A 17,603-nucleotide genomic window follows, 5' to 3' on the forward strand; every position below is an offset into this window, starting at 1 on the left:
TCCTTGAAATTTTGCAGCTGAGACCTCTAGCCTCTATCCCTTTCCAAAATATCTCAACATTTATGTAAGTGTATTAAAAATTTGGCATTTCACTCCCGCACAGGTTAGGATCGTGAGAGCAAATATTGTGATAAAATGAATAAACATACCATTTCCTCGATTTAAATTAATTGAAAACAAAATATTGTTGGTTACTTTTTGTGCTTAAATATGTGTTCCTAAAATAGTTTCGAGGTCGAAGTGCACTTCCTGGTATATCGGAATATATTTTAAAGAATAAGAGAACTTCTGTTAATTTATAAATTAATAAAGAAAAACGTGAAATCTTTTAATTGCTTTACTAAATTTGATAATTGCTCTTATTTTATTTTTACATCTGAGTATTTTGGCAGTCAGCAAAAAAGCATATTACAATATCCCTACACTTTTTAACACTTGTTTTGTGGCAGGAATTAACTCGTCTTTGTATTTCCAAATGTTCTCATCTACGGTCGAATTGGGTCCTCTACCAAACTTGCATTCTAACTTTTCCTTCTTGACACAGTAGTGGTGCAGGTAGCCTAGCTCGACGGGGATATTAATCCCCCGGCACCAGGCCAACGGTTTTCCCTCTGGAGAGATGCACGCTCGACCAAAATGGTTGTGCAACGCTAGGTTGTGCCGCGTCGCGTGGAACGACTTTGCGCGGAATGCGATTGGACTGTGGTAGGCCATCCGATGCACGTGCTGCAGCATATGCATGTAGCGTGGGATGTCGTCGTTCCAGTCCTGGAACCGCTCTTTGTCGTCCATAAAGTAGACGTTGTTTAACGAGTAACCATGCGCGTCACTTGGCTTGTGTTTTTTCAGGAGCGGAACTTTCGCCAACAAATCCTTCCACGTTCTTATCGATCCAACTGGCATAATTACCTAGGCAAAAAGTTTTAAATTTTGGATATCTTTCAAAAAATATTTTTAATATTGGTCAAGCTCGCTTGTTTTATTTTTTCGCTTTAGGTGTTACACGAGATTGTTTTATATTGATTATCTCTTACTTCGTCAATGTCGATCAGCACAGCAAAATTATAAAGGTTGAAATTCTTGTAGAAACAGTCGTTGTAGTCGATTAAATCCTGGAAACACTGTTTTCCGATATTATTCGAGAGATAGGCGTACATGAAGTCCGGAACGTTGGGCAGAGTCCCTGGTAAAGACGTTTGAACTACTTCAACGTTCCACGTTTCCTGGTAGTGCCTCAACACTTTGGAGATGTCTGAGTTTACCTGAAAATTTGAGGTTTAACTTTTGAATTTCTTTGGGCGTTCTTGAATTACCTGTAGAGAGTAAAAAACAATTTTATTTGCACCGAGAATCTTCAAAAGTTCAATCCACTCGACGAGCCTGACGGCAATATCGGGCCTGTGCTTGAAATTGAGACACTTTACACAGACGACAAAGTCCTCTTTTTCGCCCTTTGCTCGGTTGTCGATCACGCGCAGGTTGTTTGTCGCGTTTTCACACGGACTTTCCACCAAGGATACTGAGTCGGGGACTGAGCCTTGAAAGTCTGGGGGAACCATGCAACTCAGCATGTAAGGTTTATGCTCTTCATGATAAAAGCCCCACTCATCGCGGAATAGGTATTGGATGTAGTCCACCTGGATGCAGATTTTACATTATAGCTGGTTACAGGGCTTTCAATAATTTTTTAAATAGGAGATAATATAATTCAATCCTATTGTTAACCCATGAAAACTTTAACGTACATTTTCGGAATATTTCCATTTGAAAATTTGAATAAAAGGTCAATCAATATTTTTGTAAAAACCTTGGCAATGATTGGATTTTGGCCATACGAAAACCACAATTGACAATAAATCTCGGTGGAGTAGTTGAGTCCGGCCTTTTCTCGGACCCCCAGAATCCTGACTGCCGGCCCGACTTTGGGCCGACTGTCGTAGTAAGCGCCGTAAAGGTAGTAGGTCTCTTGACTTAACCTCTGCACCTGCCAGTAAACGTTATTGTGCTTTATGTCGAACGGTGTGGCGTATCGTGCGCAAGTGGCGCTATACTTTGCATTTCCTCCCTTCGAGTGGTCGATAGGAAAGTTGGGATGCGATTCTAATATCTGAAAGTATGGTTCTTAATGAAAACGTTCCCAGAAAGAAGTTAATTGTAATAATTTGGCTGGAATCGAAGTTGCTTTAACTCTCGCTGCAAGCCATAAAATATTGATTGTAGCTTCCGATTTGGAAGAAATACCTGAAGTTAATTTTATTTTGCTCTTCATAATTTATTTTTTCTCTCTTATAATAAATTATATTAATTTTAAATGGGATAAATTTTGCCAGAGTTAATTAAAGCTAGGAAGAAAGAAATTTGATTCATATATACTTTGTCAAAATTTATCGGTGAATTGTTGTCATAATCTAGTTTAAGAGCAGGGGGGCCTGGAAGCAGAAAAATAAAATCACGCAAAGTTAGAAAAATTAACAAACAATTACCTTGAAAAATAGATTTTATTAAAAAAATCAAAAAAATGTAGGACAAAAGAGAGATGACAGTGAGCAGTAAATATTTCAATATTTTCTTCGTCCATCGCACACGCCACACACGTATCAAAAGCATTGCTCGTTCAGAAACGCCGGCCGCTTTGCGATACTGAACACTATTATCAAGCTGCAGCTGTTTTTTAAATTTCCACCTTCCGTCATGCAGCGACCAATCCTTTATCACCTCCCCTCCTACTACCAAGAAACCGACGCAGGGTAATTAAAAAATTTCATATTCACTAGTGACACAGCAGTTTTCTTTAAGCGCAATAAAATCAAAATCTTGTTGATAACTTTTTGTGTTTAAAAAAATGTTTATTCCTAAAATAATTTTGAGTTCAAAGTGCCCTTTCTGGTAGATCGGAAGATAACGCTTAAAGAATAAGATCTATTCTGTTAATAATATAAAAATTAAAGAAAAACATGAAATCATTTAAATATGATTTACTAAATTTGAAAATTGATCTTTTTTAATTTTTACATTTGAGTATTTTGGCAGACAGCAAAAAAGCACATTACAATATTCTCACACTCTTTAACACTTGTTTTGTGGCAGGAATTAACTCGTCTTTGTATTTCCAAATGTTTTTATCCACGGTAGAATTGGGTCCCCTACCAAACTTGCATTCTAACTTTTCCTTCTTGACACAGTAGTGGTGCAGGTAGCCTAGCTCGACGGGGATATCAAACCCCAGGCACCAGCCCAACGGTTTTCCCTCCGGCGTGATGCACACTCGACCAAAGTGGTTGTGCAACGCTAGGTTGTGCCGCGTCGCGTGGAACGACTTTGCGCGGAATGCGATTGGACTGTGGTAGGCCATCCGATGCACGTGTTGCAGCATATGCATGTAGCGTGGGATGTCGTCGTTCCAGTCGTAGAACCGCTCTTTGTCGTCCATAAAGAAGACGTTGTGTACCGAGTAGGTGTGAATGTCACTTGGCTTGTGTTCTTCCGGGAGCGGAGCGTTCGCCAACAAATCCTTCCACGTTCTTAGCGATCCACCTGGTATAATGGCCTAAACAAAAAATTTGAACTTTAAAATTTGGATACCTTTCAAAAAATATTTTAACGTGATCAAGCTCGTGTTTTATTTTTTACGCTTTAGGTTTTACATGAGATTGTTTATATTGCATATTACTTACTTCGTCAATGTCGATCAGCACGGCATAATTATAAAGGTTGAAATTCTTGTAGAAACAATCGTTGTAGTCGATTAAATCCTGGAAACACTGTTTTCCGTAGTTTTTCGAGAGATAGGTGTACATGAAGTCCGGAACGTTGGGCAGAGTCCCTGGTAAAAACGTTTGGACCACTTCAACGTTCCACGTTTCCTGGTAGTGCCTCAACACTTTGGAGATGTCTGAGTTTACCTGGAAATTTGAGGTTTAACTTTTAAATTTCTTTGGCCGTTCTTGAATTACCTGTAGAGAGTAAAAAACAATTTTATTTGCACCGAGAATCTTCAATAATTCAATCCACTCGACAAGCCTGACGGCAATATCGGGCCTGTGCTTGAAATTGAGACACTTTACACAGACGACAAAGTCCTCTTTTTCGCCCTTTGCTCGGTTGTCGATCACGCGCAGGTTGTTTGTCGCGTTTTCACACGGACTTTCCACCAAGGATACTGAGTCGGGGACTGAGCCTTGATAGTCGGGGGGAACCATGCAACTCAGCATGTACGGTTTCTGCTCCTCATCTTGAGAGCCCCACTCTTCACGAAAAAGATACTGTATGTAGTCTACCTGATTTTAAAGAAGGAATTTTGAAATAATGAGAGCATTAACAATTATCTAAAAACAAAAACAAATGTTTTTTAAAACCTGTTAACAGCTAAAGTAGATATTTTTATTATAAGAACCTTAACTATGATGGGGTTTTGGCCATATGAGAACCACATTTGGCAGTAAATTTCAGTGGAGTGGTTGAGTCCAGCCTTTTCTCGGACCCCCAGAATCCTGACTGCCGGCCCGACTTTAGGCCGATTGTCGTGGTAAGCGCCGTAAAGGTAGTATGTCTCTTGACTTAACCTTTGCACTTGCCAGTAAACGTTATTGTGCTTTATGTCGAACGGGGTGGCGTATCGTGCGCAAGTGTTGCTATACTTCGCACTTCCTCCCTTCGAACGGTTGGCAGGGAAGTTGGGATGCGATTCTAATATCTGAAAATTTTAAGTTTCCTGATGTAATATTATAGCTGGATCTCAACATAGCAAACTCTTGCTGAAATCCATAAAAGATTGATTAAACTGCCGATTCACCAGAATTGACTTCTCATTTTTTAAGTCCAACGAACTCATTGTAAACAAAAAATTTTAATTTATTGATCTGAATATACGCACTTAAGGATAAAATTCAAAAAGCTGTTAATGATAAAACTTATAAGCAAGGCACCAGGCAATTATTACTCAAGTTTTTTTGATAGATGGGAAGAAGTTGTTTACGCACCCTGTCAAAAACATTTGCTGACTTGTTGCCGTAATCCAGCTTAAGAGGAGGTGGCCCTATAATTAGAAACAGTCTAATCACACAGAGATACATAACTTACCAAATCATTACCCTCAAAAATAAATTTTACTGATAAAAACAACACGATGTAGGACAAAAAAGAGATGAAACTGAGCAGTAATATTTTAAATATTTTCTTTGTCCATCGCACACGTAAAAGTAGCATTGCACATTAGTTTTGAAACGCTGGGAGCTCCACTTCCGACATTGGACGCTATCAAACGCTTGGTTGCTATGTATTCGACCTTTCGTCATGAAGCGGACAATTCCTTATCACCTCCCCTCTAACCAATATACAACGTACGCAAATGACAAGCAGTCATATTACGTGAAGCTCCCATAAAACTTCATTTTTAGATGAAAACGTAAAAATCTGTTTATTCTTCTATTTTTAGTTGAAAGAAATTTGCTAGTTTTGTATCTAATTTATTGCAAAACATTTGACAACACTCTTTATCACTAACATTTTTGGTATAAAGTTATTAATTCTTTAAAAGTGCCAACAAGTTGAAATTGCATGAATTTACTTTATTTGCTTAGATTTCACCCAAATGATAGTAAAAAACATGGCTGAGTTAAACATAAGCATTAATTTTGACTGATAAACATTATTTTTTATGAACTTAATATTTCAGTTTAAGCATTTGCTAATTGTTAAAATAGATTATGAAAACTCGATCATTTTCATCAAAATTTGATATGAAAAAGACTGGGTAATATTGCGAAAAACCTTTAAGTAAGATTTTCAGTATTATGTACTGAATTTGTATTTGTGAGCAATTTTTTGTGTTTGCTCCTTCAACAGTTAAAAAGCACGCTCCTCCATATTAAATTAAAGCTGCCCTTCCCAGTTTGTCTCAAGAATATTATGGAGCTTAAAATGTTGAATTTATTACATATCATGACTCGAAGGGTGTTGAATACAATTTATAACTGGCAATATCAATTATTTTTACGATCACAAAAAACCAATCTTCAGCATAGCTTTTTTCGTGGCGGCAACCAGCTCGGTTTTATACTTGAAGAGGGTGTTGTCGATGGTCAAATTTTCTCCTCGCTTGACGCTGCACTCGGACTTGGACCTGCGGACGCAGTAATGCAGCAGGTAGCCAACATCCACGGTGATATCGAAGGTGTTACACCACTCGAGTATCTCGCCTCTCTCGCCGACGCACGTACGCGTGTAGTGGTTGTGCAGCGCCAGGGTCTTTTCCGTCAAGTGGAACGCCTTGATGCGCGCGCCATATTCTGTGTAATTGGCCATGCGGTGCACGTTCTGCAGCATGTGCATGTACCTGGGCACACCAGCCGTCCAGTCACCGTACTCCTTCGCGTCGTCCATCACGAAAGCGTTACGAGCCGCGAACGTGTGACTTACGTGCGGCATCTTCTTCGCGCGCGGCAGCAGCACGTTGTACATCAATTCATGCCACGTCTGCAACGAACCCACGGGAACGAGCACCTAAAGAGACAAAAAGAGTAATAAGAGTTTAAATGGGATATTTTAGTTGTAGATCTGAGAGCTAAAATACAGTGATTTATGTTTAAAGAGTCGTATACGAATATGGAAATGGCAATTATTCGGGGTTGGCTATTTCAGGCAATCGACTTTTTTATCTGTGCGTCCAATATCCTTTCGGGTGCCCAATGAGCTTGAATCACAGAATTTTAAGATTGTCTAAAACTGTCTTTGTAGGTTAAATCGCTTGTGTTTTAGTCTCTGGGCTAAAAGTCAGGGGCTCTCTGGACTTTCAGTAATATATCAGCAATTTTTCTCATCTTGCTCAATTTTGTTAACCCCCCCCCCCCCCCCCCCCCCGTATGCACAGAGTGATATATATTTTCTTGGTTGGTTATTTTAAACATCCTGTTAGTAATATATTAAGTGTTTCTCTTGTCACCACTTCTCTCTGTTACAAACCTCGTCAATGTCAAGCAGAACGACGAAATGAAACAAATTGAAATTCTTGTAGAAGCAGTCGTTGTAGTCGATGAGTTCATGAAAGATCTTATGGACGAACTTGGCAGATAAGAAGTTGATCATGAAGTCAGGCACGTTTGGCAGCGTTCCCGGCAGGGAGGTGGGGATCACTTCGACGTTCCACGTGCGCTTGTAGTAGTTCAGCACCTGTTCTAGGCGTGGGTTGAGCTGCAGAGCGTGGAAGACCACTTTTTCCGCGCCCAGAATTTTCAGCAGCTCGAGCCACTCGACCATTCTGACGGCGACACCGGGGTTGTTGCGAAAGTTGAGGCTTTTTACGCAGACGAAAAATTCTCGCTTTTCCCCCCGTGGTTGGTTGTTGACCACCCTGAGGTTGTTTGTCGCATTGTCGCACGGGTTCTCCACCAGCGACACGCTGTCCGGCACCCAGCCGTGGTATTCCGGTGGAATCATGCAGCTCAGCATGTATGGTTTGAGCGGATGATCTTCGAAATTCCACTTTTCGCGCCATAAGTACTGAATATAGTGCACCTGTAAAACGAATAAATCGTGTCAGTTTAATCCAGGTCACAGCACGAATAAATTTACTGATTTATAGGGCTCTGAAAAACTTTGATTTTGATAGGCAACGTTTTCGTTTGTAGATGATTTCGCACTAGATATAGAAGGTTTTATAGTTTTTTTATATAGCCATTATTAGGGCACGTAATTATCTATCTTAAAATTGAATCTTTTTAATATTTTCGAAAAGTAACATTATCTACTTAAAAAAAGTTTATGCAAATTAAGAAGAATTTGAATGAGTTAAAAAGCTCTTCATCCTGACCAAGAAATAATGGTGCAAAATTTCGACTGTTAATTAAACCTTAACATCCGCGTTGATTAAACAATAAATTGAATACATACGAAAACCTGAAATTGTTAGTACAAGGGAAGCTTATAGCAGCCTCATATATGATTTTCAAAGCTCCTGCTCATTAATTTAAAGTCTCTAAAAAAAACTTTTGTATCACAAGTAATGCCTTAAATTGATTTTACAATTAAAAATAAAGGGCGTTGCTTGTAATCCAATAAATAATTTTTTAAGAAAAAACAAAAAAAATAATAAAAGTGATCCAAATCGTCTGATTAAACATGTGATCTAAAATATTTATTTAAAAATTCAAATCCCATTAACAACCGGATTTTTTCTTTTTTTTTAATGATCAGAGTATCTCTATAGTCAAAGTAAAAAGAGTTGTATCAACCTACGTTTTTTTAACCACCACTCTAAATTTTAATTATTTTAATACGCTAATTTTTAAATTATATTGTCTACCAAATTAAATTTTTAAAATTCTTTAATTTCTTACTTTGGCGATGATTGTCCTCTTATGACCAGGAAACCACAGCTGGCAATAAAGATTAGTGGTCATATTCAACCAGGCGGCTTGCCTGATGCCAATAATGCGCACGGACGGGCCAATTTTAGGTCGACCGTCATAGTAGGCGCCGAATAGGTAGTACGTGTCGTTCACGATATCCTGCACCTGCCAGTACAGGTTGTTGTGTTTTATGTTATAAATCGTTGCGTACCGAGCGCACGTTTCCGCATTATATGGGTCTGCTTTCGGCATCGACGCCGCTGGCAGGTTAGGGTTTGTCTCTCGCACCTATACAAAATTCCATGGTTGACACTAATATGACTATTTGTTAGACAAAATAAGCTCACCTTCTTTAATATTTGGCTTGATGACAATATGTGCAAGGCATCTTTCAAAGGCGTTTCCCATTTTTCTGTAAAATATTCAAGGATAATAATTAATTTATGTTTCCAAACACTGCCTATACCTTTCATCAAAATGATATTGAAAAATTTACAAACAACAGCACGTTAAGTTAAGCAGTATAACGCTACATAGACGTGATAAAATGTATTTGACGATCTCATAGTTATGTGAAATCGTCTATTTAAAATAAAAAATGCGTTCAAAAATTTTGTAACTCAAGTTTTGCAGGAGTAAATTATGAAATCACATGCGCCCTAAATTTTTACCAACGTGATTTGAAGAAATGAAATTTTTCTTAAGACCACTAAATAATCATTTTCTTTTTTTTATTCATGAAATTTGTGATATTTAACTAGACAAATTAAATCAAAGTATTCTATATTCTTTAAAATACCTCTATTTCATTAATACAAAATACTTTGTGGACGTGGGAAAATCCCCATTAATATCTCTTACCTATGACACTTTCTGCAACAAGAGTAGTGTCCTTAGTAATTATTATCAAAATAAAAATAGCCATGCAAGTTGACACTGTTAAGAAAGCAATGAGCAGCGAGTTTTTCCTTGGGAACTTTCTTCTCTTCATTTTTGTGAACTACCTTAACAGCACAAAAATATTAAAAGTCGAGCGGACACATACTGACTGTGTCTTTGTCAACGCAGGAAGTTGAAAGATAGCCCACTATCAGAAAAATTGTTAGATAGTGAAAGAAAACTATGGGAACCTTGTTTTAAATCGTTTATTTAGTCGAACATTATTTAATCAATACGTTCGTTTATTCGACGAAAGTTAAAAAAATACATGCCAAGATTATAGCAACATTAATGGAGAAAATTCATGAGATTCTAGATCAGAGTACAGATAAAAAAGCATCCAAGTAGAGAGTTGAGCAGTAGTTAATAGTTTATTACTAATACATGGAACACACATATTGCAAAGTATTTTGATTGAAAAGGCACAGTTTAAAACATTGGAAGCAAATGTGTGAGAAGATTGGCACCCAAGCTATGGGATCGAGAACAAAAATAGGAACGAGAAATTTGCACTCCGCAAAAAAAGGGAAGTAAATTAGGGGCAGTTTAAAACGCTCAAGCCAAGGGAAAAATAAAAGAAAGAATCAAGTATTTATCACTGGTATAGGCAAAAATAAAACCGGAGAAGCTTTGCCAGAGGAAAAGAAAGGCTTAAAACAAACTCAGTTGTACACAAACTTAACACTTCTTGCAAACAATAAATTAGCGCAATAAATTAATCTAATCCTAGTCGGGCCGGTTCAAAGGCTCATTTGGCGTGCGCTCTGTACGCAAGGTCGGCGCCATCCGACTTGCTCTGCCAGCCGCCGCCTTGGCCGCCTCCCTGGTAGGAGCCGCCCCCGACGCTGTAGCTGTCACCGCCGCCCCCAGACGAGTAGCCGCTCGAGTACGAATCGTACGACGAGCCGCCGCCGCCGCCGCCGCCTCCACTGTAGCTTGGTGCAGAGTACGAGTCGTGGCCGCCACCGTGGCCGCCGCCGTGGCCACCGCCGCCGCCACCGCTGTGGGCGCCATAGCTGTCACCGTGGCCGCCTCCGTGACCGCCCTTCATAGGAGCCAACCAGACCTTTCGATAGTAATATTAGTGACTTTTTGAGTAAATGCAGCATATAAAAATAATTAAAATTGTTGATTGATTAGCAGTTTAAGATATTTTTAAATAAATAACTCTTTGTGGCATTTCCAAGATGTAAGCTTTATAATAATAAATGCATTTTCGAGTGAACAGAATTATGAAAATATAGCAATGTGTTGAGATATTTACGTAAAATTAAAACAGGAATAGAAGAAATTTTTTGAAATATCACTGAAAAAAGGTAAAATGTTGTGTCTTTTTGATTTAAATAAAATGAAATTACCTCGACAGTCTTAACGTGCTTCATGGGTGAGCTAAAGAGGGCGAGTTTCTTCTGGATGAGCCCCCTAGCGGCGCCGCCGAGGGTGATCGCAAGGGAGATGACGGAGAAGAGGATGGCTTTGATGGCCTTGAGCTTGATCAGCGCAAGGAAGACGGGCATCAGCTTGATCAGCTTGATTCCGCCGACGAGCAGTAGGCCGATCAGTAGAGCCTTCAGCTTGAGCTTCTTCTTTTTCTTCAGACGAGCTGTCGAGAGTTCAAAGTGATTTATGATTCTATCGGTCGAGAAGAATGAAACAATTTCGGCTAATGGAAACGATTTATCGCCGAAGTGCAGTTAATGAATTTCAAGTGCGTGCGTGCCGGCGCGATTATTTCATTTTAATCATCGCGCCTCGTGGAACGGTAAACCGCCGGCGCGGAAACAATAGCCGCCGCCGGATTTCTCACGCAAATGGACCAGATAGGCCCGAAAATATTTTTCACACACGGTGCGCGCGCAACCAATTAAGGCCTCATTAGCAATTTGCTCGGGAAGTGGGCCGGCGAAATGGAAATTGCGCTTCTCCAAATCGTGATATGGGAACGAGGCGCTTTTCCGTCACGCCTGCCCTCAGGGTGACCCTTTTTCGCCAGGTCCCGACCACGTCGGCCGCATCTACAATTAGAATAAATCACGACTGAGGAAAAGATGCTCCTCTTCACCTACATTAAGGTCACGAAGATACTTTGAAAAATTCCGACGCTGGCCAATCACTCAAATATTATTGCAACATTGTAAAAAATAAAACAAAAACTGTAAGTATATCACGAGTACCAGCAGAATATGAGAAATACGGTGTTTTTATGTGTTTGTTCTTTATACGACTTAACAGGATTTCTACAGAGCAGAGCAATCGTTTTTTTAAATTCGAGCTAAATTTCAAGCAAAGCAAATTTTAGTGTCATCCTTTAAAGTGAGGATATTGCGGTCCTTTGGGGTCATTTCATTTGAATTTTGATCGAAGAGAGAATTTTGTAATAATTTTACTATAAGAAGTTTGTATTGACAGAATAACCTGATTAAAAACACTCAAACAGGAACTTAGCTTATCAGGTTTTGTCACCTGCCAACAAGGAACCATTTCTAGTGTATTGCTATTGGAGAACAAATGAATTCTAAAGAGCAGCTAATCAAATGACACAATATATCCTCTCAAAATGTCCTTTCTTTTATTTTAAGTTAAATTTCACTAGGGTAAAAAGTCTATAAATTTTTAAATAGATGCAGTTCTGCCATACTTTTGCTAATTAAGTTGAAATTAATTAAAAATAAAATACTTTTCTGTAACTAAAAAATACGAAAAACTTGACTTTATGGGATATTTGGTTTCTAAATGAGCTGTTTTCAAACAAAATCTAAAAAATGGCAATTTTTCGTTCTCATTATTGCAATATGTGCTGTACAGCCGGCTCATCTGTCACGTTTATTTATTTCTGCCCTCTATTATTTCATTCTTGTGGCACATGCCATCCTTCCCTACCTTCTTTCCTATACCTTTTCTTCGAGTATAACATGCAGATTTATTATTTTTTTTTTTTAGAATTTTATTTATTTGAAAAAACATTACAAGTCCAGCCAATTCAAGACGAATTGACGGCTGGTGCTCGTTCAGCTGCTGCATTAACAATATTGTAATATCAAAAACACAAACTTTAAAAGCAGAAATGATTTGAAGATACAGCGTTTTTTCGATAAAAAAAAATACTGCGCCGCCGAAAACTGTTTTTTCTTTGGATTTCCCGCAATTTAGTGTCATTTGCAAAAGACACACGCATTTGGATTTATTTGCAGATAATTAATATGTAAAGCTGGAAAACCAGAATATAATGAAAAAAAATAATAATCTAAAATGCTACACAAAATAATGTTTTTTTTTTCATTAAATATGTAAATTTTCAAACTGTCTTATTTTATAAAAAGCATAAAATCCAGGAATAAATTGAAAAATCTGGATATCCCAAAATTATAAGTTTTTTGCAATAAAATCAGTGGTGTATTTTTGTTATATTCAAGCCAAATTAAATGAAAAAATATAATCAAAGATAAAATTTGTAATATATACCTTCTCCATTGTCAGATCCACCGAGAGCAAAGTCGAAGGATGGAATGTCGGTGATGCCTCTGGCGGAGACGATGTTGGACACCTCCGAGGGGACGGACATGCGGAGGACGCGGTGTCTGAAGAACTCGTCCAGCTTGTTGTCGATCATGTCGGAGAGAACCTGGTCAGCGGCGTCAGCGGCACGGCCGCTCACCGTGGCCAATTCCTGCTCGGTGATGGGGTGGCGGAGGGCGCGACCTTCGGCCGTCTCCACGCTCTCCACGCTCCAGCCGTCGAGCAGGCGGATGGACCGCACGCTGTCCAGCCTGTCTACGAACACGAGCACTTTCTTCTGCACGCACGTGAACGACCAGCTCTTGGTGCAGTCCTTGAAGACCGAGCTGAGCACGTCAGACGCGTCATCCAGGCTGGCCGGCTTGGCCGCCGTGGCCGCCGCTAAGAGGGCGGCCGTCACCACCAACAACCACTGCAGCTGCTTCATCTCGACCAACATATGTCTGTGTGCGGCCCCGGCCGGCCCAACTCCTTTTATCTGCGCGCCGCCCCACCACCCGCCGACAATTGTGCGTGTGCCTCTTCGGCCTCGCAGCCTCCTCCAGTGTTCTTTGAGTGTTTTTCGGATTTTTTTTATCATCCCACTCATTTCCTATGAGAGTTGGCAGGCTTTTACATTCATTCATTTTTTAAATGCTGACTGTAAATTCGAATAAGATATAACAGAATCTGTTGTACTTGATGATTAGATAATTTCACGATCAAGGTATTTCTATTTGTTTGTACTATCGGAGTAGCAATTTGTAAAATTCACTTTAAAATTTCAATAACAATTTTCTTCGCTGCTCTGACGGAAAAATGGCTCAATTTTGGTCTAACAATTAAAGAAATTTCATTTTTGGATAAGTCGATTTGGCGTAAAAATTAAATTCGTTAACAAAGGTGACCATTTATGTAAATTGGAAGGAAAATATACAGAGTTTCACATATTTTCAGACAACTAAGATGTTTTTTGTGTTTTTTTATGATTTTGACAGTTCCAGAAAATTTAAATGTAGCAAAACTGACTGAAAATTGCAAGATTCCTGCTCTATAAATTTTTTCCTAAAATCAATCGTCTTTCTTAAAAAAACCTGTCTGGGATATTATTAAATTTTATGCTTCGATTCACTCTCAGTTCAGTTCCAATGGGGTCATAAAATATAAATAAATCACCGTTTTTTATTTCCAAATCGTCTGTAACTAATCAGCTCCAAAACTGATTAACGATTATTTATTTGCACAGCCTTTGGAAGATCGACGGAACCCCAGAGTCAAATTCCGATCAAATTCGGCGGCATTGCAGCGTGCGTGTGTGCGCCACTTTGGCTGGTGCACGCTGCTTTTTTGGCGCGAAGGCGGTTAGTAGGGTGCCGAGCACCTGGCTGCCAGGTCCCACGGTGCGCCTCCGGAGGTGCCGTATGCCAGCACGAGACGCCTGACCTTTGCACCTTTCGCAGCCAGCTGTGGAGGGGCCGGCGTTCATCGTGCGTGCGATTTCGGCGTTCCCCTTTTCTTTTTTTCCCGGAGTTATGCGGGAGGATGCTGCTGGCTTGCCGAGATTCCGATCAGACACTTACAGACGGCGTGGTTCCTCCTAATCACAATTGCATTATGTACGTAGTCGCACTCTGTTTCCACCTGTGCACGCAGCAGAGTGCAAATTTCAACGATAAAAACTGCACTGAACTAAAATGGACATAATTAAAAATTTAAAATCTGGACATTTTCCTAAAAGTAACCAAGTTCTGTGGCTCCTGCTCAAAAGCCTGTCTCATAAATAATTTCAAAGGTTTATTCTTTTCATATGAATTAAATAAACCAATCGATAATCTCTTCGACAAAGTAAGAAAATAACCCAGTTTAGGATTATTAAAGCAAATTAATTAATACAACTTTTATTCATTTTGGCTCAACTCGTGAAGGTGCCTCAAGGAATACGCCAAAAATCTAGATTTTGCTCTCTTTTAAAAATAAACAAATGAAATTTATAGCCAATCGTGAGGATGTGCAGATGCTTGAGGATGCAAACGACTGTTGAGTGCGAAATTTAACGCGAGCTGGAAATAATAAAGTAGGAGAAGAAAGGAAGACCGTGCGCGTGATTTCACTAGCTCCTCTCCGAACGTATGATTTAAGAATGCGAAGAACGAGAAGGAGCGTGCGTGTGCATATAATAATAATGATGGTGGCAAAAAGCAGCGGCGCCCGCGCTAATTGGAGAGATAGATGCTGAGAATTAGGATCGTGGCTTTCCGGAAACTAGGACGGGAATTAAAATTAGAAGAATTGCGCGTCAGTGCTCAGGTGTGAGGAAGAAGTTCGTCTGGATGTACATTAAATCCTCATCAGCAGCCACGAGAATTCAAGAAACAACTTCATTGCTCTCTTTTCGCTAATCTTTTTTCGGAAATATGTATAATGGAAACTTAAAAAAGGCGTTAATGCTGTACATACAGAAGATGATTTTTTTCTCATAAGCATTTTTAATTTAAATTATAACAAAATTTATTTAATGTTTACGAGGCACGGTGAGGTTTGAATATATTTTTATACCATGTAATATGGAAAGAAAATAAAAGTCCTTCCGAAAATTGTAAAACATTAGCCTAAAATTCAAAGCCCTGCTATTTATCGTAGGCCAGTTAAGATATGTGATAAAAATCGATTGGTTTTTGTCACCGACAGTTAAATTATTTCTTGCACCTAAGGAATTCGTATTAAATTTATAAAATATCTACATTTATACTTAAAAATGTATTTCTTCGTGAATATGTATGTGGTTTCTCTGTGCATTACGTATGTTTTATATCCACATTTAATATGCATTAAAATCCCCGTAATTGCAGTGAGTTGTTTGATTGAGATAATATAAAATAACCCGTTTCAGCAGCTATGCTGTTTTTCAGTTTTAACAGTGCAAATTTCAAAAGAAAACCGAGATTCGTCAAAAAAGAAGGTTATGTAGCGTCGTCTTATACATCCGATTACGATTGTGTGTCTCCTAAGTGTGAGAGTCACCAGAAACAATACCCACGGCACTTGGCTTTTTAATTTAATATGCTCTTGCTCCCGCGAACAATTTACAGCCGACAGTTACACGAATTAATTATCGCGCTTAATCATTTTTCATTTCTCGTCCGTGGTGGTTGCGTGCGAACCTTTAAGCGCTGCAAAATAATTCAATGCTACTATGCAGTAATTTTAGTATTTCCATTCCAGACTTTCGAAGAAAATGGAACCGAAATAAAATATAATTGCCACGCATCGTGAGTTTTTCATTTCTAGAGAAGGGAGCTATTAAATGTGTTAAAGATGCGTAGAACATTACGAACACCAGAATGAGGTGATTAATAACTGCGTTTTGAGAGATTTTATTCAAATAAGATATTGCCAACTCTAGCTTGCGCTTAATCTTCGCGTTTCTTGAAAAATATCTAAATATCCTGTTGTTAACTAAGCGTCCTACTGTATTTTTTGTCCTGTCATGAATGACAAGAATTTAAGGAGCTCTTCTCAGCTTGAAAAAAAGAGATTTTAATCTGCATGAGCGCAGAGTGGGTCGCATGTTCAAGTACGCACAACGGAACCGAAAAGCAAATAGTGTTCGCCGCTTTAAGCGCGCGGTCAAAAACGAGGAGAGGCAGTCGGATAAAGCGAATATTATCGCCGCGTATTAATACCTGCTGCGCTCCAACATGAATAAAATATGAAAAAGCAGCGTACATTAACAAAGGCGGAAGAAAGCGATTGTTCCTACAGTAATTATTCCTCTAATTCCGATGGACTCATAAGATCGGGGCCATCCTCCGCTCCCAAAAATCGTGTTCAATTTATCTCACCATTGGGATATTCAAAGTCGATATAATTCTTACTGTAATTAATTTAATGTTACATTTATAAGCGATCGGGATTTATTTGAGTTCTAAAAATGATCTAAATCTTTGTTTTAAAACGAGAGTAAGAATTCGAACCAATTCCCATCGCTTATAATTTATTTCATTTGAAAATTTACGTGAAATGCACAATGAGATGAAGCATTTTCATATTTTATTTTTCATTTATACGTTTTTATTTATTTTAAAACATGTGAAATGTTTTGCCAGTCGGACTAAAGTTTTGCTTCTCTTAAAATAACAGTTTATTTAATCAATTTCGCTTCCAAATATCCAATTCATTTTGTTTTCACCGTTTTAACGTGCCAATGTGAAGACCAAAGAAGCCATTTAGCTAATTATTTTGTAGGAAAAAGTACCTGTGTTTTGTGTCAGTCACCCACACTGATAGTAGTAAAATGAGCATTATCGTCCGTTTTGCGTGAGCAGGCGAGAGTTAAGGAATGTTAACTACACGCACCGCTCGAAAAGTGTGTTGAATCGTGCGCCGCGGATTCGAGGACCTCTTCAGGTGTTTTTTTTCTTACCTGAAGGAATGAAATGAATGAAAGGATCAAGCAAGGTGAGTGATTAGTACGTCGTATAGGTAAGGCACACCCGCACACACCTTAATCGTGCGCTGCGTTGGGTTTTGAGCAATTTTATTTGCTTATTCGCGCGCATCACCGAATAACTGGACTTTTAAATAATGCTCCTTTCCTCAGCCTTATGGTGATTCAAACCTGTGAGTTAAGCCATTGCGGATACAAGTTAAACGGATTTTTTCGTGGAGTACTGATACTTAGTTTTCAATCGCTTTTTAAGTAGCAAAATGATGATGTTTAAGAAATAAATCAATCAGGGTTCGCCAATTTTGCAATGTGCAAAAATGCATCCCTAGTTATTTGCCCGAAAATCAGCAGGAAAAACACTGATTTTAGCGTTTTCC

At 38.9% G+C, this 17,603-nt stretch overlaps 4 protein-coding genes across 5 annotated transcripts; all 4 read right to left on the minus strand.

Moving 5' to 3' along the window:
* Window positions 1-315: 315 nt before the first annotated feature.
* Window positions 316-2,617, minus strand: LOC135945862 (uncharacterized). The gene is made up of 6 exons (XM_065493784.1): window positions 2,484-2,617; window positions 2,374-2,429; window positions 1,808-2,107; window positions 1,314-1,637; window positions 1,035-1,262; window positions 316-909 (listed from the first exon to the last, which is right to left on the minus strand). Exons 1-6 carry the CDS (start codon window positions 2,605-2,607, stop codon window positions 409-411), a joined length of 1,533 nt encoding a protein of 510 aa, XP_065349856.1. The 5' UTR covers window positions 2,608-2,617; the 3' UTR covers window positions 316-408.
* Window positions 2,618-3,046: 429 nt separating this feature from the next.
* LOC135946990 (uncharacterized) lies at window positions 3,047-4,236 on the minus strand. Its single transcript, XM_065495530.1, has 3 exons — window positions 3,954-4,236; window positions 3,675-3,902; window positions 3,047-3,547 (listed from the first exon to the last, which is right to left on the minus strand). Exons 1-3 carry the CDS (start codon window positions 4,209-4,211, stop codon window positions 3,047-3,049), a joined length of 987 nt encoding a protein of 328 aa, XP_065351602.1. The 5' UTR covers window positions 4,212-4,236.
* Window positions 4,237-5,541: 1,305 nt separating this feature from the next.
* Window positions 5,542-8,753, minus strand: LOC135946283 (uncharacterized). Its single transcript, XM_065494438.1, has 4 exons — window positions 8,693-8,753; window positions 8,334-8,633; window positions 6,961-7,512; window positions 5,542-6,501 (listed from the first exon to the last, which is right to left on the minus strand). The coding sequence occupies exons 2-4, from the start codon at window positions 8,595-8,597 to the stop codon at window positions 5,998-6,000; spliced, it is 1,320 nt and encodes a 439-aa protein (XP_065350510.1). The 5' UTR covers window positions 8,598-8,633; window positions 8,693-8,753; the 3' UTR covers window positions 5,542-5,997.
* A 722-nt stretch (window positions 8,754-9,475) lies between these two features.
* LOC135946642 (uncharacterized) lies at window positions 9,476-13,234 on the minus strand. Of its 2 annotated transcripts, none has more exons than XM_065494944.1 (3): window positions 12,747-13,234; window positions 10,643-10,887; window positions 9,476-10,329 (listed from the first exon to the last, which is right to left on the minus strand). In XM_065494944.1, the coding sequence occupies exons 1-3, from the start codon at window positions 13,225-13,227 to the stop codon at window positions 10,033-10,035; spliced, it is 1,023 nt and encodes a 340-aa protein (XP_065351016.1). In that variant the 5' UTR covers window positions 13,228-13,234; the 3' UTR covers window positions 9,476-10,032. The 2 variants fall into 2 exon arrangements, with proteins under 2 accessions (XP_065351016.1, XP_065351015.1); XM_065494943.1 differs by having other exon boundaries at window positions 9,476-10,350.
* Window positions 13,235-17,603: the final 4,369 nt, after the last annotated feature.

Source organism: Cloeon dipterum, chromosome X, assembly GCF_949628265.1.
Source record: "Cloeon dipterum chromosome X, ieCloDipt1.1, whole genome shotgun sequence".
Classification (NCBI taxonomy): domain Eukaryota; kingdom Metazoa; phylum Arthropoda; class Insecta; order Ephemeroptera; family Baetidae; genus Cloeon; species Cloeon dipterum.